Source organism: Copadichromis virginalis, linkage group LG15 (genome assembly GCF_057382275.1).
Source record: "Copadichromis virginalis isolate Kocher_CV1m ecotype Utaka linkage group LG15, C_Virginalis_male_GT1.1, whole genome shotgun sequence".
NCBI classification, from domain to species: domain Eukaryota; kingdom Metazoa; phylum Chordata; class Actinopteri; order Cichliformes; family Cichlidae; genus Copadichromis; species Copadichromis virginalis.
The window spans coordinates 40,747,883-40,774,210 of NC_140632.1; the positions used below are offsets into that span (position 1 = coordinate 40,747,883).

General features: G+C 42.6%; 1 protein-coding gene across 3 annotated transcripts in view; it reads right to left on the bottom strand.

The window, feature by feature from the left end:
* The window catches only part of ptprfa (protein tyrosine phosphatase receptor type Fa), a 385,056-nt gene that overhangs the window by 89,656 nt on the left and 269,072 nt on the right, over positions 1-26,328 (bottom strand). For 2 of the 3 annotated variants that reach the window (XM_085433425.1, XM_085433426.1), the window contains 6 exons: positions 21,571-21,688; positions 19,980-20,561; positions 18,553-18,662; positions 18,149-18,405; positions 16,512-16,593; positions 10,172-10,384 (listed from right to left, as the gene is read on the bottom strand). In XM_085433425.1, the coding sequence (XP_085289551.1) occupies positions 10,172-10,384; positions 16,512-16,593; positions 18,149-18,405; positions 18,553-18,662; positions 19,980-20,561; positions 21,571-21,688 (1,362 nt within the window). The remainder of the gene's footprint in view (positions 1-10,171; positions 10,385-16,511; positions 16,594-18,148; positions 18,406-18,552; positions 18,663-19,979; positions 20,562-21,570; positions 21,689-26,328) is intronic. The other variant, XM_085433427.1, reaches the window with a different exon arrangement.

A 26,328-nucleotide genomic window follows, 5' to 3' on the forward strand; every position in this document is an offset into this window, starting at 1 on the left:
AGCTCTCCATAACACGCTCATGGTTTGGGCTCAGCGTAGTACAAGCACATTTTCAGAAAATGCTTTACTTCAATGTAAGCCTCATATGAGGAATGATTAAAATAGTTCAGACAGCAGGACCTAAAAATCACAACCTGTTTGAGAGAATCTATTTTAATGTATTCAGTCATCCTTCATCCTTCAGCTGCTATTTTCAGCTCATGGAAGTTGCTGTTGTAACCACGTCCACTCTGCGTTCTCCACCATGGACCTCAAACTTGCACAGCAAGCAAAAGTCAGCTGGAACAAGATGAAGTTGAATGTGAGACCAGCCAAATCTAAATCAGGTGAAGCTTTTGATTTGTCAGACCCTTCTGATCGGACCCCGTACATGCATTCTTGTTCTTCTTCACAAGCCTTTCCATAAAAAGATTTGAACCTTAATCTCCCCCTACACCTTACTCCAAGTGAATCTTTACTGATCTGGTGCATCACCGTGTTTGTGTGAATAGTTCATAAGACTGTTTAAAGCCAGAAGCCTTTAGAAGTGTTCTATTCTGGACCAACCTCCTCCCTCTCCATAGATCGCAACACATTTAAATGAAGATGCCACGAGGGCGAACAAGAACAAGAGCAGTTGAAATTAGAGAAGCAGTCTGAAGGTTTAATGCTCTTGGAAGCAAGGTGCATGTGAGTGACGGTGGGGATCACGGCCTAACTGCTTGGAAGATATACCTGCAGATGCATGCAGGAGTCAAGGACATGATTAGCATCACTGTGACGTGCTTGGCATGTGTGCAGCGCTGCTTGAAGGGCTACTCTTGTATTCCACAGATAGAAAGCAATAATGCCATTCACAACCAACTCTGCTCTATTCATTCAGCATTACAAAGAAGTATGGAACATGCACTGCAGCTGTATGTACCACAATGTGACCCATAAATGAAGTTTTTCCACAGTTTTATGAGAACTATTCATCTGACAACTTTAAAGGCCACAAATGCAGACAAAACAGCAATAGAGCAGCATATTAAAAAACCACCCACGTTGCCTCTGCTGTTCCCTTGCCCCTGCTGCAGATTTATGATTTATTAAAGAGCAAGAGGTGTCAAGCACAGCCTTGGTCTCAGTGAACCTTTCTTGACACAGCACTGCTGCATACAAGGCAGGCTGTAACTTACAGCTTATTCCACTCTAATAGTTGACTTTGCTTCTCCCTCACGTGGTAGCAGCAGCTGTATTGTGTGTTCAGATGGTACATTAGTGCAGAAGGATTACATAACATAAAACATAATGGGCACTTTGTTGGCAAGATGGTCAAACTCAGGGGAATCCATTTGTTTTCTTCCACATTTTATTCTGACTATTGATCATGTGCACTCAAACACAGCAGTGTGGGGGGAAAGCGCGTATTGCAATCCAGTACAACACCACCACAGGAAGCAGCTGCAAGGTCCACAGTAACAAGTGTCCCACAGGTTGCGTTCATTGCAAGGCTATTGCATGATATCAAACATTGGTCCTTGTTACTGTTTCTATTTCCTGACTCTTGTCTGTGAATATACAACTTTCATAAAGATGTACAATACAAAATCTGCACAAATAACTTTGCTGATGAATGATTTGCTGACTTTTGGTGCATCTTTGTCATAGTTTCTCTCTTGTATTTCAATGTTTGTATTGTTTTTGATGCAAGTGTTAGTTGCTGAGTTTGTGAATTGTGCCTGGTCACATGAGCGCATTCACCTTCCAGACAGTCCCCCTGTTCTAAGAAGAATGGGTCTGGTCAGGTAGCCACAGTGTTTATTCCATTATGGAGATCTGAAAATTCAACATCGATGGGCAGATTTACTAACCAGGGCAAACTAGCGTCACAGTCGACGGAAGTGGGAGGTTCTGTTGGCGATCTGCTAATTTATAAAGATAAATAATTTGTTTTAATGATGACCAGCAGTCTACCAAGAGCACTGTACATATGCAGGCAGAAGCAATCAGGATGTGAGTTTCATGTTTGTGCTTCTCTTTGGAAATTCAGATCAATGTGTTTTTGCCTGGAAGACAGAGTTTCTGTCTGATTTCTCAGACTTTATATCTAATTTAGTTCTGAGCTCAGATAAAATAATTATTGTGGGTGATTTTAACATCCATGTAGATGCTAAAAATGACAGCCTCAACATGGCATTTAATCTGTTATTAGACTCAATTGGTTTCTCTCAAAATGTAAAAGAACCCACCCACCACTTTAATCACACTCTAGATCTTGTTTTAACATATGGCATCGAACCTGAACATTTAACAGTGTTTCCTGAAAACCCTCTCCTGTCTGATCATTTCCTGATAACATTTACATTTACAATAATTGATTACACAGCGGTGAAGAGTAGACTTTATCAAAGTAGATGTCTTTCTGAAAGCACTGTAACTAAGTTTAAGAATATAATCCACCCACTGTTATCATCTCCAATGCCCTGTACCAACACAGAGCAAAGCAGCTATCTGAACGCTACCCCAACAGAGGTCGATTATCTTGTTAATAATTTCACCTCCTCACTACGTACGACTCTGGATACTGTAGCTCCTGTGAAAACTAAGGCCTCAAATCAGAAGTACCTGACTCCGTGGTATAATTCTGAAACACGTACCCTAAAGCAGATGACTCGTAATCTGGAGAGGAAATGGCGTGTCACAAATCTAGAGGATCATCATTTAGCCTGGAGAAATAGTTTGCTGCTTTATAAGAAAGCCCTCCGCAAAGCCAGAACATCTTACTATTCATCACTGATTGAAGAAAATAAGAACAACCCTAGGTTTCTCTTCAGCTCTGTAGCCAGGCTGACAAACAGTCAGAGCTCTTTTGAGCCAACCATCCCTTTAACGTTAACTAGTAATGACTTCATGAACTTCTTCACAAATAAAATTTTTATCATTAGAGAAAAAATTACCAATAATCATCCCACAGATGTAATATTATCTACAGCTACTCTTAGTACCATTGATGTTAAGTTAGACTCTTTTTCTCCAATTGATCTTTCTGAGTTAACTTCAATAATTACTTCCTCCAAACCATCAACGTGTCTTTTAGACCCCATTCCTACAAAACTGCTCAAAGAAGTCCTGCCATTAATTAATTCTTCGATCTTAAATATGATCAACCTATCTCTAATAATCGGCTATGTACCACAGGCCTTCAAGCTGGCTGTAGTTAAACCTTTACTCAAAAAGCATCTCTAGACCCAGCAGTCTTAGCTAATTATAGGCCAATCTCCAACCTTCCTTTATATCAAACATCCTTGAAAGAGTAGTTGTCAAACAGCTAACAGATCATCTGCAGAGGAATGGTTTATTTGAAGAGTTTCAGTCAGGTTTCAGAGCTCATCACAGCACAGAAACAGCTTTAGTGAAGGTTACAAATGATCTTCTTATGGCCTCTGACAGTGGACTCATCTCTGTGCTTGTCCTGCTAGACCTCAGTGCAGCGTTCGATACTGTCGACCATAATATCCTATTAGAGCGATTAGAACATGCTGTAGGTATTACAGGTACTGCACTGCAGTGGTTTGTATCATATCTATCTAATAGACTCCAATTTGTGCATGTAAATGGAGAGTCCTCTTCACACACTGAGGTTAATTATGGAGTTCCACAGGGTTCAGTGCTAGGACCAATTCTGTTTACATTATACATGCTTCCCTTAGGCAGCATCATTAGAAGACATAGCATACATTTACACTGCTATGCAGATGACACCCAGCTCTATCTGTCCATGAAGCCAGATAACACACACCAATTAGTTAAACTGCAGGAATGTCTTAAAGACATAAAGACCTGGATGGCCGCTAACTTTCTGCTTCTTAATTCAGATAAAACTGAGGTTATTGTACTCGGCCCTGAAAATCTTAGAAATATGGTATCTAATCAGATTCTTACTCTGGATGGCATTACCTTGGCCTCCAGTAACGCGGTGAGGAACCTTGGAGTCATTTTTGACCAGGACATGTCCTTCAACGCACATATTAAACAAATATGTAAGACTGCTTTCTTCCATTTGCGCAACATCTCTAAAATTAGAAATATCCTGTCTCAGAGTGACGCTGAAAAACTAGTTCATGCATTTATTACTTCCAGGCTGGACTACTGTAATTCATTATTATCAGGATGTCCAAAAAACTCACTGAAAAGCCTTCAGCTAATCCAAAATGCTGCAGCAAGAGTCCTGACAGGGACTAGAAAGAGAGAGCATATTTCTCCTGTTTTGGCTTCCCTTCATTGGCTTCCTGTTAAATCCAGAATTGAATTCAAAATCCTGCTCCTCACATACAAGGTCTTAAATAATCAGGCCCCATCTTATCTTAATGACCTTGTAGTACCATATCACCCTATTAGAGCGCTCCGCTCTCGCTCTGCAGGCCTACTTGTTGTTCCTAGAGTATTTAAAAGTAGAATGGGAGGCAGAGCCTTCAGTTTTCAGGCCCCTCTTCTGTGGAACCAGCTTCCAGTTTGGATTCAGGAGACAGACACTATCTCTACTTTTAAGATTAGGCTTAAAACTTTCCTTTTTTCTAAAGCATATAGTTAGGGCTGGACCAGGTGACCCTGAATCCTCCCTTTGTTATGCTGCAATAGATGTAGGCTGCCGGGGGATTCCCATGATGCATTGAGTTTTTCCTTTCCAGTCACCTTTCTCACTCACTATGTATTAATAGACCTCTCTGCATTGAATCATATCTGTTATTAATCTCTGTCTCTCTTCCACAGCATGTCTTTATCCTGTCTTCCTTCTCTCACCCCAACCGGTCGCAGCAGATGGCCGCCCCTCCCTGAGCCTGGTTCTGCCGGAGGTTTCTTCCTGTTAAAAGGGAGTTTTTCCTTCCCACTGTCGCCAAAGTGCTTGCTCATAGGGGGTCATATGATTGTTGGGTTTTTCTCTGTATCTATGAAGCGCCTTGAGGCGACTTTTGTTGTGATTTGGCGCTATATAAATAAAATTGAATTGAATTGAATTGAATTGAATTGAAGACAAACTCTTCTGTTAGAATTTGCCGTGGACGATGCACAGTCTTGTAGCTCGAGACGTTCATTCTCTGGATAATTCTGACAGCTCAGTTAGAGCACAGGATCGCAGCTTTATTACAAATGAATCGATGTTATGAATCTGTTTGTCAGTACTGACTTTATCAAGTTCAAGTTCAAGTTCAACTTTATTGTCACTTCAACCATATACAGTTTAAAAATACACAGTGAGGCGAAACAACGTTCCTCCAGGAACCAAGGTGCTACAAGACAAGTTAGTGCAAAAAAAAAAAAAAAATATATATAATATATCTAGTAATAATATTGTGCAAAAGAGCATTTACAGGTTGGTGTGTGCGATGGTTTGGTGGTGTAGGTCAGTGTGTTTGCGCTTGTGTTGGTTAGTCAGTCCAGTCTCAATGTTTTGAGGTATTTGAGTTAAGCTGAGTGATAATGTTAGTGTATGTGTGTGTGTGCGTGTTTATCAGTCAGTCCCTTTTTGCTGAGGAGACGGATGGCTTGTGGAAAAAAGCTGTTGCACAGTCTGGATGTGTGTGCCCGAATGCTTCGGTACCTTTTTTCAGATGGCAGGAGTGTAAAGAGTGTGTGAGAGGGGTGTGTCCGATCAGCCACAATGCTGGTGGCTTTGTGAATGCAGCGTGTGGTGTAGATGTCCTCAATAGAGGGTAGAGAGACCCCGATGATCTTCTCTGCTGTTCCCACTATCCGCTGTAGGGTCTTGCGGTCCAATATGGCACAGCTCCCAAACCAGACAGTGATGCAGCCGCTCAGGATGCTCTCAATAGTTCCTCTATAGAAGGTGGTCAGGATCGGTGGTGGAAGCCGGGCCTTTCTCAGTCTTCTCAGAAAGAAGAGACGCTGTTGGGCTTTCTTGTGCAGGGAGCTGGTGTTGAGGGACCAGCCGAGGTCCTTCTCCAGGTGTACGCCCAGGAATTTGGTGCTGTCAACGATCTCCACAGAGGAGCCGTTGATGCTCAGCGGTGAGTGGTCGCCTCGTGTCCTCCTAAAGTCAACAACCATCTCTTTTGTCTTGTCCGTTAGTCTCTGCACTTCCTCTCTGTACGCTGACTCGTCGTTCTTGCTAATGAGACCCACCACGGTCGTGTCATCAGCGAATTTAATGATGTGATTTGAACTGTGTGTTGCTACACAGTCATGAGTCAGCAGTGTGAACAGCAGAGGACTGAGCACACAGCCTTGTGGGGCCCCAGTGCTCAGTGTGGTGGTGCTGGAGGTGCAGTTCCCGATCCGTACTGACTGAGGCCTTCCGGTCAGAAAGTCCAGGATCCAGTTGCAGAGGGAGGTGTTCAGGCCTAACAGGCTCAGCTTTCCGATCAGTTGTTGGGGGATGATCGTGTTGAATGCTGAGCTGAAATCTATGTACAGCATTCGGACGTGTGAGTCCTTCTTGTCCAAGTGTGTCAGGGCAAGATGGAGTGCAGTGGAGATGGCGTCGTCCGTTGAGCGGTTATGGCGGTATGCAAATTGCATTGGGTCCAGTGAGGGGGGCAGCAGGGTCTTGATGTGTCTCATGACGAGCCGTTCGAAGCACTTCATGATGGTGGGTGTAAGTGCGATAGGGCGGTAGTCATTGAGACAGGACACAGAAGACTTCTTGGGCACGGGGACGATGGTGGTGGCCTTGAAGCACGTGGGGACAACGGCACTGCTCAGAGAGATGTTGAAGATGTCGGTGAGAACATCTGCCAGCTGATCAGCACATTCTCTGAGCACTCTTCCTGGGATGTTGTCTGGTCCAGCAGCTTTACGTGGATTGACTCTGCGTAGAGTTTTCCTCACCTCAGCTGTAGTGAGACACAGGACCTGGTCGTTCGGAGGAGGGATGGTCTTCCTCGCCGCCACGTCGTTCTGCCTGTCAAACCGAGCATAGAAGTTGTTAAGCACATCTGGGAGGGAGCCGTCACTGTCACAGGCAGGTGGTGTCGTCCTGTAGTTAGCGAGGCTTGTAAGCCCTGCCACATGCGCCGTGTGTCGCCGCTGTCCTTGAAGTGGTTGTGGATTCTCTGGGCGTGTGCGCGCTTCTCCTCTCTGATGGCCCGAGAAAGTTCAGCCCTCGCTCTTCTAAGCGCCACCTTATCTCCCTCTTTGAAGGCAGAGTCTCGGGTCCTTAGAAGTGCACGCACTTCCGCAGTAATCCACGGTTTCTGGTTGGGTCGTGAGATGATGATCTTGGAGACAGTGACGTCATCGGTGCACTTGTTGATATAGCTGGACACTGATGATGTGTACTCCTCCAAGTCAGTGAAGTCGCCGTAAGTTGCAGCCTCTCTAAACATGTTCCAGTCAGTGCTCTCAAAACAGTCCTGAAGAGCAGAGATGGCTCCTGCTGGCCAGGTTTTCACCTGCTTCAGAACCGGTTTTGATCGCCTGACGAGTGGTCTGTATGCTGGAATTAGCATAACAGAGATGTGGTCTGAGTAGCCGAGGTGGGGGCGGGGCTCTGCCCGATATGCGCCGGGGATGTTTGTGTAAACAAGATCCAGCGTGTTTTCTCCCCTCGTTGCAAAGTCCACATACTGATGGAATCTAGGAAGCACTGACTTGAGATTTGCATGGTTGAAGTCCCCAGCAACAATAAACAGTCCATCCGGGTGTGTATTTTGCAGTTCACTGATCTTTGTATACAATTCCCATAGCGCTTCCTTAGCATTAGCGCTAGGTGGAATGTACACTCCGATAATGAAAACAGTGGTGAATTCCCGTGGTAAGTAAAAAGGTCTGCATCTAACAGTCACAAACTCCACCAGCGATGAGCAATAACTAGAGACTAGCACAGAGTTCTTGCACCATTTCTCGTTGATGTAAACACACAAGCCGCCACCGCGAGTCATACCGCACAGAGCTGCATTTCTGTCGGCGCGAAACGAGGCCAGCCCATTTAGCTGAATAGCGGCGTCCGGTACTCTTTCGCTGAGCCATGTTTCCGTGAAAACAAAGACACAGCAGTCTCTAATCTCACGCTGTGTGGCCTGCTGGAGTCGGATGTAATCCAGTTTGTTATCCAGGGAGCAGACGTTGGATAAGATGATGGACGGTAGAGCCGGCCGGCTAGGGTTTGTTTTTAGCCTAGCACAGACTCCCGCCTGCTTGCCGCGCTTCCGCTTCCTCGCGCAACGCTTCCGATGTCTCCACCTCCGTCCGCTGGCATCAGGCAACGCCGAGGCTTCGAGGCCTGGTTCGCGGAGCAAGCCGAGTTCACGCAGCGTTTCCCGCAGCCCCTCCTGGATGTCGTCAGCTAGGTTATTTAGGTTGAAAAGTGTCTGGCTGTTGTATGCACGAACACCGACACCAGTTGCGACGTTATCCATACATAGTGCAAAATAAGCACGCTGCACACAAAAACGTAAACAATAAACAATGCAGCACCAGTTTGGCTCCGGAGTGGCCGCTGCGTGCTACTGCCGCGCCGCCATTTATATATGTAGAAGAGGATGTCACATCGTGACCCAGACTTTGATGTTGCTATTACTTTGTCATTAAATGCATGCTCTTTATCTCTGCAGGCTATGCAAGTGTGAGACTGCGTGCATTTTTTAAAGTCAAAATTTACAGATTGTAGGATTCAAATATGAATCTAACAGCTGTCAGGTCTGAATTTGACACATTTCTGCATTTTCATTCAGCTTGTAACAGATCTGATACCAGAGAGAAGTTAAACAAAATCTGCTCATTGTGTGCACGAGGCTGTGAAAACACAAGCAAGAGACACAAGACTGATCTGTGTAGAAATGTAACTAAAAACTGGAAACACTGCAAGCAGCACTGTAAAGCCACTAGCACAGGACAGCCCAAGGTTAGGGAGTGCCTTCATAGCTTTGAGCCATCCAGCTGTGCTAACGCTGCACTCATTTTGATAACCCCTCCTCTTCTAATTCCTAATAATTGAACACTTCTAGAGACAACTATCACAGCCATAGGGAACAAAATAGGAGTTGCTTTTTTCAGGGTTAAATTCTGTTATTTGCTGTAAAGTGCATGAACTTAAATAGGTTTTGTAGGAATCATTTAAATGCGCTCCAAATTTCTTTCCCAAAAAAGGGAAACTTCTACAAATACTTATGCACGAAGGCAAAAATACTTCTACAAAAAATACCTTTTAGTCACAAAACTGACACTGCACCTCTTTAGTAAAATCTTACAGTAACTTTTTAATGCCAAAAGAGGGTTTCGCACTGCTGCAGATTGTTAGTCTGGCCTCAAATCTCTTGGTAAATGGGAATGGTAAACAGACTGGGTTATATAGAGTTTTTCTACTCTGAGCACTCAAAGCGCTTTACACAGCTCCCCGAATTCACCCATTCACACATGCACTGTTTTTCTATGTTGTTTCTGTCTAAGAACCTTCTGTCTAACGCTCACACATACACACTCATAATCCCACGAATGCACCGGAGAGCAACTCGGGGTCTTGCCCAGGATATTTGATAGGTGACCTGCTCTACCATCTACCGCCTGAGCTACAGCAACCCCAATTGCAATTTATCATGGCTCTGATACAGGGATGACAATTAAGCTACTGCTGCTGTGTCATGTGGGTAACATCCCTGCTTTAGGGATGCTCCTCCTGTGAAAGAGAACCACTGTGTTGCACTTTAGCCACATGCAAAACAAGCTAGCTTTGGAAACAAAAGGATTTTATCTTTGAACTCAACTCTTGGAGACATTTTTAGTCAAATTTGGTTATGTCACAGGTGAAACTTCCATATAAAGAGGAAGTTTGAATGTAAACTTAACCCTTACCCTGAATTACCCTTAATTAACCCTAACCACTGACGACAGCACTCAAACTGTCTGTAGGCTACACAAATGGATGAGTTATAGAACACACACTGTATGGACAGAACCAGCTGATATGTTGAAAATGTATTAACAAATTGTCAGTTTATTACCAACACTAATCTCAGTTTTGCTATATTGCCTTACGATGGCAAAGAAAAAGCCAAAGAGTCTTGTGGACAAACATGTAGCATCATCTTCACAATGTACTGTAAGTCTGTGCCGTGTTTTGAGGTGGGGTGGTGCTCTTTTTTAAGAAATCAGTGTATGCACTGAAGCCCTGGCCTCTGAGATCAACCACTGAACCACTTCCAAATGCATCACTGCTGCTGAACGTGTTCATAAATGCAGAGAGGTCACTCACAGACTCGTGGTCCGTCAGGTCAGCCAAAACGAAGCAGCGGTACTGCTGCTGTCCAGGGAGCGGTTTGTTGTAGAAGCCGCTGTATTTCTTTTCGTCACCCAGAGTGAAGATCTCAGGGAGCGTATCCAGCTTGGCAGCGATGTAGGGCTGCAGGAAGTCATTGCTCTGCCTTTTCCTTCTCTGCAGGCTGCTGTCAGCACCGGACTCCAGAAGCTACCAGAGGAACAAAATATTATGAGTTGACATGACACTGGAGCATAGTGACACAAGATGACATAACAAACCTCATCTCTGTAGATGACGGCTCTCTTTTCCTGACCCTCTGTGACAGTTATACGATTCTTCCATTTTATTCACTTGTTTTACTCTTATTTATTTCTAATCCAAACCACCTTTAACTGTTGATCTGTTTTCACTTAATTAAGGCTTAAAGTCTGCATGTCTTACTGTAACAATGCTAACAATGTAACCAGGCAAGAAACTAATGGCTCCACAAAGCAACAATGCCACCGGAGCATTCATTAATAATGCAAAAAAAAAGCCAATGGGAGATGCCATGAGGGTTATATCCATCCTTTTCTTTACACTCTGCAGTTTTTATCACCTGTCTTACTGATTAGAATGAACTAAGTTGCTGAGACCTCTGTGTGACTGGTCAACAAAGTCAAAAGAACCAGTAAAGATGAGCAATGTGTAAGAAGACAAACAAACAGGGTGCCGATGTTAGTTAAACCACTTTATTATGAAATGTTATTGTTCAAAATGTTCGAAATGATGCTTCATCATGCTGCTGATGCACTACACTTTTGTTCAGCAGTTTGATCAAAGCTGCAATTTGCAAAAACATACTAGAAAATAGATTTCTCTAAGTCTAAATTGAAGCAATAAACCTTTTAATTTATTTTATTTTATTTTGTTTTTGAGCCACGTAAAAATGTTACTTCTATCTTATAAATTTGTGGTGCACTTGGTGAAAGGTGCATGTTGGAGGATGCCAAACGCCTTACAATTAGCAGGATTGAATTTATAAAGTCTGAAGGCCCTCTGTGACATTCAGGAAGCACCGAGGGTCGTGGCTTCATTACTGAAACTCAGCTGCTCTCTGTGTTCAGAGACAGACGTGTCTTTCAACCACCTGCTTTTGTCATTTTAGACCAACACGTCCCCGCAAAGCAACAATATTCAAGGTGACACTGACATACTGGGGACGGTTGTCTGCAGCAAAGTCACTTCAATCACATGGATGCATCTTCTTCCTTTTTTGGGTGCTGACATTTCAAACATTCACTTTGTAAGAAAAAGGAAATTTAACAAACAGCCGGTTGACAGTATTTCACTTAAAAACGTCTCAGATGAAGGTACTGGATCCCGTGCCTTGTGTCAGTTTCAGATGCTGCTTTCTGCTTCCTTCCTTTTATGGTCCAGTCCTTGGTCCTCTCACCTGACTTATCCCCCCTGCTTGGGAGTCCATGTGAGGGCCTAGGACCCCCCATCGTCAAAGTACATGAGGGCTGTCTGGCAGATAATTTGAGCCCTTTACGCACTTTTTCAATAAGTCTACGTTTCTCAAAATTTGCTTACATTCCCCACACTTCATAAGAAAAAGTGTCATTCAGAAAAACCCAAAACACTATGATATATGCCAAAGATATATCCTACTTTCTTGGATAACTAATAAACTCAAACACTGCTGCTGGAAGGAATTTGGACCTTTAAAAGCTAAATTACTCCTAATGTTTAGGTCTCCCTTTCCATCTGGAAAGCACCAATTAGCTGTATGTTTGGCTCACAGGGACATGTTGCCATTAATACGTTTTACCTTACTAAAAAAAATCACCCCGTTATGTCCTAAATAAGCAGGGCTTATAACGCCGGGGCTCATCCAGGATATATAAAAAAGGGAAATCTCTGAACTTTATAATCATGCCATAGACCAGGGGTGGGCAATTCCAGGCCTCGAGGGCCGGTGTCCTGCAGGTTTTAGATCTCACCTTGGGTCAACACACCTGAATCACATGATTACCAGGCCTCTGGAGAACTGCAGGACATGTTGAGGAGCTAATTTAGCCATTTAAATCAGCTGTGTTGGATCAAGGACACATCTAAAACCTGCAGGGACAGTGGCCCCCGAGGCCTGGAGTTGCCCACCCCTGCCATAGACCAATCCAACTCAGGGCAATAAATAAATAAACAGTAATATGAAGTTCTGTAGAATGAATAGAAACCTAAACCTGACCAGTCACCAACAACTCAAAAACAAAAAATACAAATATATGGATAAATCACACAAGATATAATAAATAAGCATTTAACATTGTGCACGACCAGATTGAAACATGCACTTGGCCTCCCTTTATTAGTAGGACAGAAGTAATGACAAGATTGATGTGCTGCCAACCATCTCTATTAGAAAATGACTCCACTAAAGTGAAGTGCTTTTCTTCAGCCAAACCCAGATAGTGATCTGCATTTTAGCAACAACACAATCTGCAGTAGAGGAAGCTGCGATAGTGACCAGTAAACACAAACCTCAGACACTGAACAACTCCATTACTTGTTGCTGTAGCTCCAAAATGACTGGAGTATAAAAAGCGGAGGCCAGAGTTACTAACAAAGACTAAAAAATACAATGCAGGTCACATTTAGACTTGTATGCAAATGATAACTATAAGTTAGTATAATTACACAGTCTTTATGCATCAGCATCCTATAAAAACAAAGACATAGACTTTAAACTGTGTATGCTGCTATTCTACAACACATACATGCCTTTTTACAGAGCTCATATTGGCCAGATTCAAATGTAATTGCACACTAATGCTTCTGTGATAACTGTGTGTTGTTTTATGCACACATGTATTGGATATGTTCAAGAGTTTCAGTTGAGATCCAGTTGTCAGTGTTTGGAGTGAGAGCTGGTTTCAGGAAAACTACAAAATACCAAAATGCTTCTTTGTCAAAGATCAGGAGAAAAGGTTAAAAAAAGCCAGACTATGAAGAGCTGTGGGCGCATTGGTTAGGGCTTTACCGTGTATGGATGAAATGGTTCTGGATGGATTGCTGCTTCTGAGCTGGGAAACAGTTATTGCCCCATGTGAAGGGGCAAGAGAGCTGGGCCAGAAGTTTTTGAATTATTCGAATGTATTCCAAGCTCTCGGTTATGGTCACGAGCTCTACATGCAGCCAAAATGAGATGTGTGTCCCAATTCATAGGCTGCATCCTTCAGAGGACCTGGCCTCCGCGGTCTACGTGTGCCGGGTCCTTCATAGACTGAGAAGGCCCGAAGTGCGAGGCTGTGAAATGGGTTGGTCTAGCCTTCAGATTTGGAATTGGCTTGGCCGCGCAATGAATTCTGGGATATGTTGGGTCACGAAGGACACACCCCATCCATCCTTCAAATTCGGGGAAATGAAGGACGCATTTGTCGGACGCATTTGGAGCAGCCTTCGTCGCCTAGCTATGACGTAATTGGCCTTGAAATGTGGCCTCCAAAGGATGCGCCCTATGAACTGGGTCATAGCTGCGTTTCTGCCTTAGACATACACCTGCTTCACCTTTACACTGAAAGTCCTGCTAGTTTGGTTCAAGGATCTTATTAGGAACACCTTTGCGCTATTTTCTTTTGGATGTTTTTTGACATGCAGAGTCAAAAGTTACATTTCATGGAAGTTTTATTTATTTAGAACCATTTTGCAACAACACTTAATTTAAGGTAAAGACACTGCTATACTAGCTATTATAGTAAACACCATAAAATCCATTATAGCTGCCCATTGGTTTGCAAAGTCCTCTTTTGAAGCTTGAAGCATTTTGGCTGTCTCGTACTTTATTGAAGCCATGACTGATAAACTAAGGGATACTTTAGCTACTTGTCTGTCACTACCCAAGTCATACATTGTTTCAGTGATTTCTATACAGTCTGTACAGCAATGAGGATGAACCCCCCTCTGACCCTTGGAAATAATTCAGGTTAAAGCTCTTCTACACTGGCTTAATTTTTTAAGACCTAGAAAGTCCATCTTTTACATTTTTATTTAGTTTATGACCGCAACTCTCCAGTTGAAGCAAACAAGGGTCTAGACTATGAGATACCAGACTCCAGATCTTTGCCTTCATTGTTAGACCATTATCCACTGGCATGCATTTCATAATTTGTCAGGGGAGGGAATTAATGACAAACCCATAACAGTTACTGCACAGCTCAACCTGATCAGTCTGCCTGCAGACATAGTAAAAGCCCATCTCCTTTAGATCTTGCTCAATGAAGGCTCACGGGAATACAACGCAGTGCAGCGCCTCATGTATGTAAATGACACCTTAAGCAGCAGTTCTGTTGTAGGTTAGAGAGGACTTGGAAGAGATACAATAAAATCAAAGCTAAAGGATTTTACTGACACTAGGTAATTATATACAGTTGCAGGTGAAGCAAAAAAAGCCCCATTTCTTTCTTAGTTGTTATTTTACGTTTCAGGAGCAGAGCTGTCTCAGCAGTTAATGTGTCAGCAAGTTTTAAAGCAAGAACAAAGCAAAATCTCAGAATGATGCACAGCAGTTAGTTTACTCTTTGAAAAACTTCATTTATTTTTGAGTTGTAGATTCAACAAAATTAACTACTGAACTCCCGTGCCACCATTTAGCTCAGCATTAACCCAATATCGTTTGCAAGAGGGGCCAACATAAGAGTGATGCCACACCGCCCCGTCTGCATTATGGGAGATGCAGCAAATTAAACTGAATCAAAAATAGAAACAAAGCTTCAGACATGAGGTAAGATTTCCCTTTGCCATCATCAGTGGCAACTCTGTACAAATATTCCTCAATCCACATATTGATGCATGATGATTTTTCTTTAATCGCCTCTATTTAGCCTCGCAACATTTCCACTTGTAAACAACATTTTCGTTTGATAGCTTCTGACCACATCTACACTTTGTTTTTTAGTATCTCTGACTGCATGACGGTGAGAACAGTCAAGTCATTCGAATATTGTTTGTCCCTCACAACCTTTTTGAATTGTTGCGTGTAATGAATTGTGTAATGATGCTAGAAGGGCTTCAGTCTGATTGGTTGTGAAAATTCATCATGAAGACATGTAAATGAAAACAAAGCTAAAACGCAAAGCATGCAGTGACGTCAGGCGGTGCTCTAAAAAGCCGAAGAACGCTGCATTCTTTCGTAAGCGACACACGAGGGTGGTTGAAGAAGCGGATTCATAATCACAGCATTTCTGGATCAGAAGGTGTCAGTGATGTTTCAAAACTGCCAAGGTGCCACTAAATTATAAAAACTGATTCCCATTTATACTGCTGGAAACATTTTCCTGTAATGAAGGTGCACGAACTCTGTTTTGTCACTCACACTGCAATAACTTACATTTTCATTCAGTGTTTCTCGCCCTTTTCCAGATAAACATGGGCAGAAAAACATTTAGCAGCTTTAATCACCTGTTTTCAATGTTATCAGTCCCATGCATATTGCCAGTAGGTTTCCTCCTCCACCTTATACCAACTCTCTGTCACCTTACTGCTGCTTCTACCCTTCACACTGGGACTAATAGGGAAATTTAACTGCAATAAAAAAACGAACAATAAAGTGCAGTTCCCTCAATGGCCACTTGAGGCTGCTTCTGGTTTTTAATTTCCCAGTTTATACCAGGCTGAGTGATTCTGTTTTTAGTGTTCCTGGATCACATTCACATGTGGGCTTGTCTTTGCATGGTTTACCCTGCATTTGTGGATGGCACTGTAAGCTGTGCTCACACACAGTGATGTCCATGACACATGTTTGATGTCGTGCTGCCCGAGGGCACAAAGACCACTGGCATCCAATACTGAGTTTTGGCCTTGATGACGAGATATTTAATGTCTTTGCAATTTTATGTTGAGGAACATTTTTCTGAAATTGTTATACAATTTGTAGATGATTTGTAGAGAAGCTCCGCCTCTCTAAGATGCTCTTTTACCTAATCATGTGACTGACCTACTGGCAGCTAACCTCCAGTTATAGTTTCTTTTTTTTATACCATCACTGCGGTAACCTTTTGTTTGCCCCGTCCCACTTTTTTGGAGACGCTTTGCTGTCATCAAATTTAAAAGCAACATTTTTCTTAAAATTGTACATCTTTCATGTTTTAATATTTGATGTTTTCTACGTTCCAATATGGACAAATTACTGCAGCTTATGTCCCAACTTATTTGAAAGACTTTTTCTAGGATTTGACTCCTTTTTTGCTTTTACCCAGTGTTCACAAAATTTATGGCAACAATTACAACTGATAAAAGAGCCGTTTTTAAGATTGTCAGCAACAATGAAATCAAACTGAACTAGACATCCGCTCACCTCTTGTATGTCCATGTCTTCAGGGTTTTCCCATCTCCTCAGAGAAACTGGAGTGACAGGGACAACCACTATGTAGTACCACCTGCACAAAACGTATAATGCACCCATATATGATTGTGCACCAAACACACACACAGAGCTTCAATGTTAAGAGAAGATAAGTTTATGAGGAAATTCACCTGTTACCACAACACAAGAGTCAGAAGCACAAAGTGAATTAAAGACGTATTAAAAGACTAAAAAATGCAGTTTATATGTATGCATGTGTCTAATGTTGTTTCAGCACATCTTGTAGATCTTCTCCATAAACTTTCTGAACCTTCTCTTAAACAGATGCATTCACTGAGCCTAATGAGAAGGTCTGGTTTGGACATTAGCATCTTTTTTCTCCACTGACTCCACTCCTCTTAATTACTGCTTACTTGTGGGCTATTTCTTCGGAGAAACAAACACTTGAAACACAATTAATTATTTCTATGTGCTTGTCTTCTTGACCACGCTGGGTAATAATATGAAATAAACTTCTTGTGAAATGCACCTTTTGCATTGGGATTCTTATTGCTGATTACCTCAAATTGCTTTCTGGTATCATGAGAGGGCTACGAGTTGCAGTGGGGCGACTGTTACTATAGTCGTGTGGTTTTCTGCTGTAATCACAGAGCTGTTGGGCCAGATGTTTGATTGTCTTGTTTGCACTTAAAACTACTCTGACCTTAAAGAAAACGCTTCTGCTTCTGATAATTGGCTCGCTGTGAAGTGGGTAAAACATGACAAGAAGTTAATAAAGAGAGGCTGTAATGGCTGGTGAAACACGCCAGAATTTTCTGGCTTTTTAAGATGTTTGAACTGCTAATACGCTGAGTGTATGTTGGGGAAAATAGCCTGGCACTCTATAGATGCAGTGGACAAGACATTGCTGAGATTCACACGTACCCATACGGTCTATAGAACCTGGCTCAGATCAGCTGACAGGACTGGCTAATACCCTGACACTCAACGCTCTTGGCGCCTAAAAACCAACACGACGGTATCTAACACACTAATACTGAGATGAGGAAATGAGAAAATCCAGTGATGTTGCAGCTCTGAAATATGGCCAAACTGGTGGCAAGTGGCATCTTGGCAGCTGCACGCTTGACTTTTCTCAGTTCATGGGCAGTTATTTTGCGCCTTGGTTTTTCCACACGCTTCTTGCGACCCTGTTGACTATTTTGAATGAAACGCTTGATTGTTCGATGATCACGCTTCAGAAGCTTTGCAATTTTGAGACTGCTGCATCCCTCTGCAAGATATCTCACTATTTTTGACTTTTCTGAGCCTGTCAAGTCCTTCTTTTGACCCATTTTGCCAAAGGAAAGGACGTTGCCTAATAATTATGCACACCTGATATAGGGTGTTGATGTCATTAGACCACACCCCTTCTCATTACAGAGATGCACATCACCTAATATGCTTAATTGGTAGTAGGCTTTCGAGCCTATACAGCTTGGAGTAAGACAACATGCATGAAGAGGATGATGTGGACAGAATACTCATTTGCCTAATAATTCTGCACTCCCTGTAATACTGAGATGAGGAAATGGAGGAGCAGTCACGGAAACTGTCAGTGTTAAAACAGACAAACTGTCAGCACTGACCTGACAGCCGCTGCGTCCGGGACCTTCGGCAGGCTGATAGTCACTTTACCACCTTCCTCCACATCTATATGGTGTTGAGCTGGTTTCACCGTCAGAAGGTCCGGAGCCGTTCGGATGGAGACCTGCTGCTGGAGGCCGCCAGCACTATTCCCTCGGCTCATTAGCACAAACGAATAATCAGTGTCTGGCTGCAGCTGTGTGATCAGCTTCCTTTTCAGGTTGCCTTGAACCTCCACACTCTGCTGGTTGTACAGAATCTACAGCAGGATGGAGTTATAGAGGTTAATTTACACCTTGCACTACTGTAATAATTATCACTGTGATGTCTGTCACCAATATCCAGCTCTCTGTTTTACCCAAAACAACCAGTTTTCTGCCTGCATGAAAGAGAGCGCTGAGCTTACCTTGACAGGCACTTGAGATTTGTATGTTTCTGGCACTTCCCAGGTCAGCAGGACCGAGGTCTTTGTCACAGCCTTCACACCAAAGTTCTTGGTAAACACTGAGGGAAGATCTGGATGATTATTAGGTGGTTAATTTGATTGTGAATATGACTGAGATGATTCAGTGCTGATGAGGAGGTGCAAGAAAAGCAAGACAGTTACGGGGAACACTACCAGATAGATCTCGGCACAGTTTTTATGATTTTATGATCTATAAAAGCACAAACAGGTGTTTGGCAATAACAAACGACCAAAAACTGCTGTTTCTCTAATGTCCACTTAAGCCTGCCACTACATTTTTTATACAACTCACTTGTTTCATTTGTATTAAGGATAAACTGTACATTATCAGTGGCATGAAAACGTTTACATGTGTGCAGCTGACAGATGTCTGCTCGATTAATGCCAGCTTGCAGTTTTGATAACTTTAATTGGAATTTTAATGCAATTATCTGAAAAACAATATTGCTTGCTGTGCATGTAATTGTACTAACAGTCAAGAAAGCTTGTGCTCCAATTAGTGACTTATGCTAATCAGCAGGTAACTACATGATGCACCAACAGAATCCAGGCTTATGCCTCATATCCAAATAATATCGAATAACTATCATAGCAGTGAGCAAAGATGACATGACACACATGGACTATGTAGGAAACTGTAAACAAACATAAATGATATAAATATAAATGAGTTTTTTTCATATTTAAAATTCCTCGCGTGCGTTAGTGACACTTGTCAATATCATAACCAGCTTCATGAGGTTTTCATCTCAAAAGGTTTCCAATGAAAAGATCATTGTAATAAATAACACACAGGACTTAAGTGTATCTTTAACTGTTTTCAGATGGTATGCTATAATGAGGTCTAACTTAGTGAACTAAGTGGATTTAATAGTGTGAGACTCACACACACTCACAGGAACTAGCTGCTTGCTTCCTGCATCAAATATGGCCAGAAAGTCCTTGTTTAACATCTCTAGAGAAGAATCCTACAGGGCTGCAGTTTGCAAATGCCAGCTAGAGGCAATGGTTATTAAATAAATAAAAACTCTCCAAGTTGTCAGTGGAGTAAAGTCACTTGTGACTCTACTTACTGTCTAAACTCGTTTTAATTTTCACTTTGAATCTTACAAAGTTACTCTAGTAAAACCCAGGAATAAAAAAGGGTAGAAACTGAACATAATTTGTTTCCCTGATGAAGTTCTGCTACATTTCTTTGAGTTATGTAGAGGACAGAACTAAATAATACTGGGACTAGCCTCACCCTCCTTTCAGTTTCATCTTGTTCTCAAGTTATTGCATTCACACGATTTTCAGAAACTTGCTCTGACCTTGAGGTCGAGATCACTGAGATTTTTAGTAGCTGCACCTAAGCCTGTGGTTCTCACCTGGCATGGAGGTGGACATGGTCCTGCTCTGGATGCTGGGGCTGATAGGTCCTCCGCCCTTGCTGGTGAAAGCTTGGACTCTTATGTCATAGGTTGTGTCAGGCTGCAAACCGTAGACGGTCATCTGTGTATCTGTGGTAACGTTGGTGCTGTTGTTCGGGCTGTTAATGTCTCGGTACATCACCACATACTTCACAATCTTCCCATTTCTTTCAGCCAGAGGAGGCGGGTCCCAGGCCAGTTTGGTGGAAGTTGCAGTAAGGCCGACCACGCTCAGGTTTTGCGGGTAGCTGCTGGGAATGTCCTCAGGGGTGCTGATCTCTTTTACATACTCCTCCCCGTTCCCTGCTCTGTTTTTGGCACACAGTTTGAAGATGTACACGGCACCCTTGTGGAGGCCGGTGACTGTGAAATGATCATCTGTCTTCTTGAAGTGTTTAATGGTGAAAGCTTCCTCCTCTGCTCTCTTGTACTGCAGCTGGTATCCCATGTGCTCCCCAACCATTTCTTTAGGGGGCTGCCACTGGATTAGAGCGGTGTTCCCGATGGTGGTGCTGATCATCATAGTGGGCTTTCCAGGAACTGCGATGCAGGAAACATTTGTAAATATTCAGCACTGAAAGACACATTTAGATATGATCTAGCTTATTTTCTTAGCTGGTTGGAAGGTATAGGACCTGTTTTTGAGATCATCATAAAGGCCACACTACTTTTTATTATCAGAAGAACAAAGACTGTTATTCAGACTAGCTTTTGAGTCTAAAAAGCTCTTTAAACCTGTGTTTTTGTGTGTGTGTGTGTGTGGGGGGCGGGGTTCCTAATGACCAGCAGGGGGCAACTCTTCTGGCTCCACAAGAAGTCAAAGTTGCAAAGACGTCTGTTTGCAAAATTCATTTTTCTGATGTGTAAATTATGGTGGAGTGAAACAGACAAAGTAAGGAATGCTTTTCAGAGGGGCTTTGTGTGCAGTGCTGTTGGACTCTTAGTACAATCTGCTCATTGCTAATGACATCTGGTTTAAAAAACAAGACCTGCTTCTCAGTATACTTGGGTTTACTTTAGTTCTTGTGAAATATCATCTGTCAATTCCAACTCAAAGAAGTCGAGTATGCTACAAATGCCTCTGTGTGTACTTGCCCCGCCCGTTCTATCGAGGATGTAATGAGTGCTGACTTGTGTTGACTTGTGCTGACTTGTGTTGACTTGGGGCAGCCAAGTATTCTAGAGTACATTTTGAGGAAAACTCAAAAGCAACAGTGTGAGCACCCAAAGTTGTGACTTAAGTTTAGAAATTTTACTGTTTCTGTGGCAAAAAGCAAGATTTCAAGATCTTTTATATAAGAATGCAGCTGTTTGCCTATTTGCAAAACCGTTTAAGAAGCTCTTTCAGGATGATACCGAGCTAAATGTAAAATGGAGCCAACATTAGCTCATATTATTATCAAAATCAGACAAACAGAAAAAATCAGACTACGCAGGACTAAAAAAAACTCCTGAAAGGTATTAAATGGAGACATATTAGAAAACAAGCAGGAATGTGATCAAGATATGGCCTCAGATTTGTTGTATTAGTTGTATGCAACACACACACCTGCTCCTGTGGTGGTGGCCACCTTGGCCTTGCTGCGAGCTCCGTCACCCTTGGTAGTATATGCAGCCACAGTCACAGAATAGGTTGTTTCTGGGAGCAGACCTGCTATAAAGGCCTCCTGCTCAGCACAGAGACACGGGGAAGAAAAGAGGAGGAGGAAGAGAAACGGAGACAAAGATGAAGAGAGGATGGAAAAAACAGACGAAAGGGCAACAAAATTCAAGTTGAGACAACAGCTTCAGTTCAATTGGCAGAAAATTTAGTGCACTGAGCAACTGAAGCACACAACACATGCATCAGCTTCACATTTCCACCACTCAAGGTATTCTGACATTTCCACACCACCCGAACACCAACCTGTTCACAACACTCCAGTATACCATCACTGCACATCAGCACCGAGTGCTACAAAAGGCTTTTGGAAACGAAGGTTCTTCAGAGATTGTTCCCCGTTTCATTATCTGTTTTTCTTTTATTTCTATTATTCTTTAACTGGTAACTGCACAGATGCAGTTTATGGACGTTGAATCCAGAATCCTGATCTTCTCTTTGAAGAAACGAGTCATGAGAAGATAATGAAAACATACCTGCTGTTTGTCCAGTTAGATAATTCAAACTAGAACATAAAACCATTTTGTTAGTAGGTCCACCTAACCAGTGAGTGACAGCAACAAAAGAACGAGGCAGTCAATGAGCACAACAACAAGGACAAGCGATGGTCTCCTGGCTGATTACTCAGTGACCACCAACCACCATCAACCTCCGGCTTTCTAGCGATCTGATACGACAGCGTTATTTCTTGGTGTCTGATCCTGCATCAAGGAGCCAAAGCCAAAAGACAGATGGCGTCTGACAAAAGTGCGCTACGTAACACGATGCTGATGCTGCACTGCTCAGCCTGTTCATCTCACACCATACTCAGACTTGAAGATGCTGACGCTCAACCCAGCTGCAAAGCCCCACATCACATACAGAAGGTCACCTTCTGTCAAAGCCAACAAAACCATATCATTTACAAAAAGCAAGGGTGCGACCGTGTGGTTCAAATCACAGACAACGAAAACATCCCCTGAAAATGTGGAGGACTTAGTGCCAAGGACCTGAACACAGCTCTCACTTTGTTTTACGAGGATCTGATGCCTTCCAGTAATCTACCCACAGAACATAAGCCTTCTCCAAGTATACAAAACAGTCACTGTCAGCAATATTAAACTCAAATGTGTTTTATGATAAAGACCTCTCAAAGAAACTCGTCTCAGGAGAATCTCTGCCATGCACATTAGGCTACATGTTCGAACGTGCTCGTCCAGCCGCGTTAATATAGCCACATGTACGGCCTGTCAACTGCCGCGAGTCCATGAAGAGGCACGAAAAAGGTCCACTTTTCTCAGATAGCAGAGGACTGCTTTCTACTCCTGAGTGCTGCAGAGATGAAGGAGCGTGTGATGAGAGAAAAATGGCAGCGGGAAAGTGGTGTAGCTGCGAGTGTGTGCGGGGGTTGATAGTTCCAGTAAAGAATGCCCAGTGGGTTCCATTTTGCCCATCATGACCGTGCCTCTGCCTACAGCCCAGGGGCTGCTGAGCCACGGAGATGTCACTGCAAATTAGCAAAGCGCTGCCAAAGGAAAAGGGGGGGTGTTCCAGAAACAACCACCACTCTAATTATTATTCTGTGGCAGGCAGTTTAATATCTACCACTGGATATTTAAAAGGGGTGTCTTCTGCTAATTTAAGAGCAGAGACGTACAAAACTGAATTCAGCCGGGGCGTAAAGAGTTAAGATGTTTCCCTCCTTCCTGTGTTCTCTGCAGGGCAAAGAAGGTGAAAGATGAGAGAGAAATGCGACTCATGTGAAGCTACTGAAGTCCTCTAAAAGCCTCATTATTTTAATCTGCTGCTATTCCTTTCCACTTTTGTTGCCAGAGATTTTCTTGCTTTTGAAATGGGGAGAAAAAAAAATCAAATTGGTCTTTCATCTGTCTTTCAAACGCAGTGCGAGCAGGAGTCTGCAGGGATGAATTCCCAGGGACTGAACAGATGATACACTTTACATTAAGACATGAGACATCTCTCCTATGAGGGGAGCGTCTGCTTTAACGGGAGCCAATCAATCGGCAGTGACTTCCTGTGTGTCAGACATCAAACGCTGCTGTCCTCCACCTCCTTGTCTTTTCAACCTCCATCACCAGTGGGGGAGATTCCACTAATGTTGGGAACAAATCCACTACAAAAGCGCATTAGCAGTTCGCACACTGCGCGGATTCTTCCTCACATGAAGAGGGAAGGACACGTGTGCCTGATATTTCAGTGGATGCTGGAGACCCTTCAACAACACCCACAGTCAGCATGTTACATTTAGGAATTTGATCAATTTGATGCTTTAGATGGCAGCTAGGGAAGCTGAGCTAACAGTCTGCAAGCTTGTTAGCCATGGCTCTGGAAGCATACAGCTAGACCTTTGTTCAAGGGCTGGGCTTCCTTACCCAATTTAAACTGGACATGTTCCTCTTTGTTCTAGCAGTGGACGCTCATTAGACATGGCCAAAGTTTCCAATAAGGACATTTGTACAAGTAATCGCTGTGAGATAAAAGGTCAGGCTTCACACTGCTTTTTCCTGCTCAGTTTCACAATACTTTTTTTTTCTGTGTGTTGTCAAAGAGAGAGATCTCTTATGTGGTCATCAAGACGCTCTACTGCTCAAACCTTATGCAGCCAAACAGAAGAATGTGGGCTTAGGGTTGGGGGGGGACGGACGGACACAAGAACTAAAATTTGAAGCTGGGAATGAAAGTCCCTTTAAGCAATAGCCTTTCTGGCCACTCTCCGTTTAAGTATTGTGTAGGTTGCATTATTTATTACCTGTGCTGGACTGACGTATTGAACCGTTGCAGAGGGAAACTTGTGCTCAACAGTAAATGCACAAAGTATTTCTATTGCTGGAGCATTATAAGGTGTTCGTGTTGGGGTTTAATCTCTTAGAGAAACGACTCTGGGTTAATTGTGTAGAGTTTGAAAGGAGTTGTTCCTCGAAATAACTGACCCATTTAAATAAAACAGGCACAGCTTACTGAATAAATAAAATATGAAGTCGAAATAATTAAAACGTTTTAGAGACTTCTTTTTTGGTTTCAATCCAGTTAAAGGGAAAACTCATGCGCTATGAAAAATTTAATGAGTGTTTCAGCTTTGCTCTTCATTACAACAGAAATTGGAAGGATGGGTCTGAAATGAGTGTTCCCCCGTGGACAGGGCCTCTCAGGGGCCCTTTCCACTGTGCAGAACTATGGATGGCAGGGTCATCTGAACGACCCGTCTTCACAGTTTAACACGGTTTGGCTCTGTGTGATGTCAGCAGAGAGGACATCATATCTCTCATCTCAGACGCACAGCTCTGGCCCGACGGTCCCTCATTCTGGTCAAAGCTTCTATTTATGAGGGCCAATCAAGAAGAAAGCTGGCTTAAAGGCACGATAGTCTTAAAAGTACATTTTGTAATTACTCTGTGAAGCTCTGAACCAGAGCTTTCATCGCTCGGTGGCATTTTACCATTTGGTAGTTAAATATGTTTAGAAATGTGCTGCTATAGTTTTCTTTTTAATCCTTCCAACATTTCCTCAACAGCTGCTTTTTCCCCTGATATTGTAAATAAAAATGTGTTGATTCCTACAAAACAAAACTTACAGTGACTTGAAGCGCCAACATGTGGTAGAAATTGGTATTACACAAAAGTGCTGCCTGGCCCTACAACAATACTGCATAGTTATTATTGTAGGCTTTTACTATACAAATAAAGTTGAACTGAATTAAAATGAAATTGAATACATATTTTAGATTTGCAGTGGTTCTTTCTGCACATTCTGTTGACTGTTCATAATTCTGATATGCTTGAAATTGTTTTTAATTTGAGTTTACCTGTAAAGTATTAGCAGAGAAGTAAGTACATGCTGGCAGGTAACACTAAGCAACCAAGGCACTGTTTCCACAAGCGCATACAAACGTGGCTTTTCGTTTAAATCCAAGAACCATATTTTATAAAGGTAAAAAAAACAAAGAAACAATACAAACACATAACCACAAAGAAAAAGAAGCAGAACCACCGACTGTTGTTTTCACCCTGTTATTAATAAATGTATGTCATCAATAATGTACAGGTCCACAGAGAGCAGCCGGCGTGTTCTTAAATGTGAACTTTATTTTCCTTTGCAGTCTGTGCTTGTGGAGAGCTCCACTGTAATAACTGAGTATTTAATAAGTACTTAATAGTGAACAGTAGCAATGAAGTTGAAACCTAAATTAGTTTTGTCCCAAAAAGGATCTAAAAGAATCTAAAATGTTGCTCAATGCCGGGTTACACCGAGCCTGCTTTTGAAGAACTTCCTTCAGTTTATTTTCCATTAATTCTACTTCATTAGAAACTCACTAACAAGCTGTTAGCTCATCAATATGATGTAATATTATGAAAGGAAGCATCAACGCTGTGAAGAATAAGTGATGTCACTGTTTAGTCAGAGCACAGATGCAATACGTCTGACTGTGCCTACAGTCATTTACAGTGAGTCACCAGAGCACAGGCAAGGTGCACGACTGAGAATGCAATCAAAACGCATTTTCCACTTTCCCAAACTAACCACAAGAGGCTGAAAATATTTCTTTCAGACAGCAGCTATTGCAGAAACAGTGTCTGCTGATTCTAGTCTCTAGTATTGTGTAGTATCAGACCTTTGTCATTTATAAAAACAATTCTACATGATTTTTCA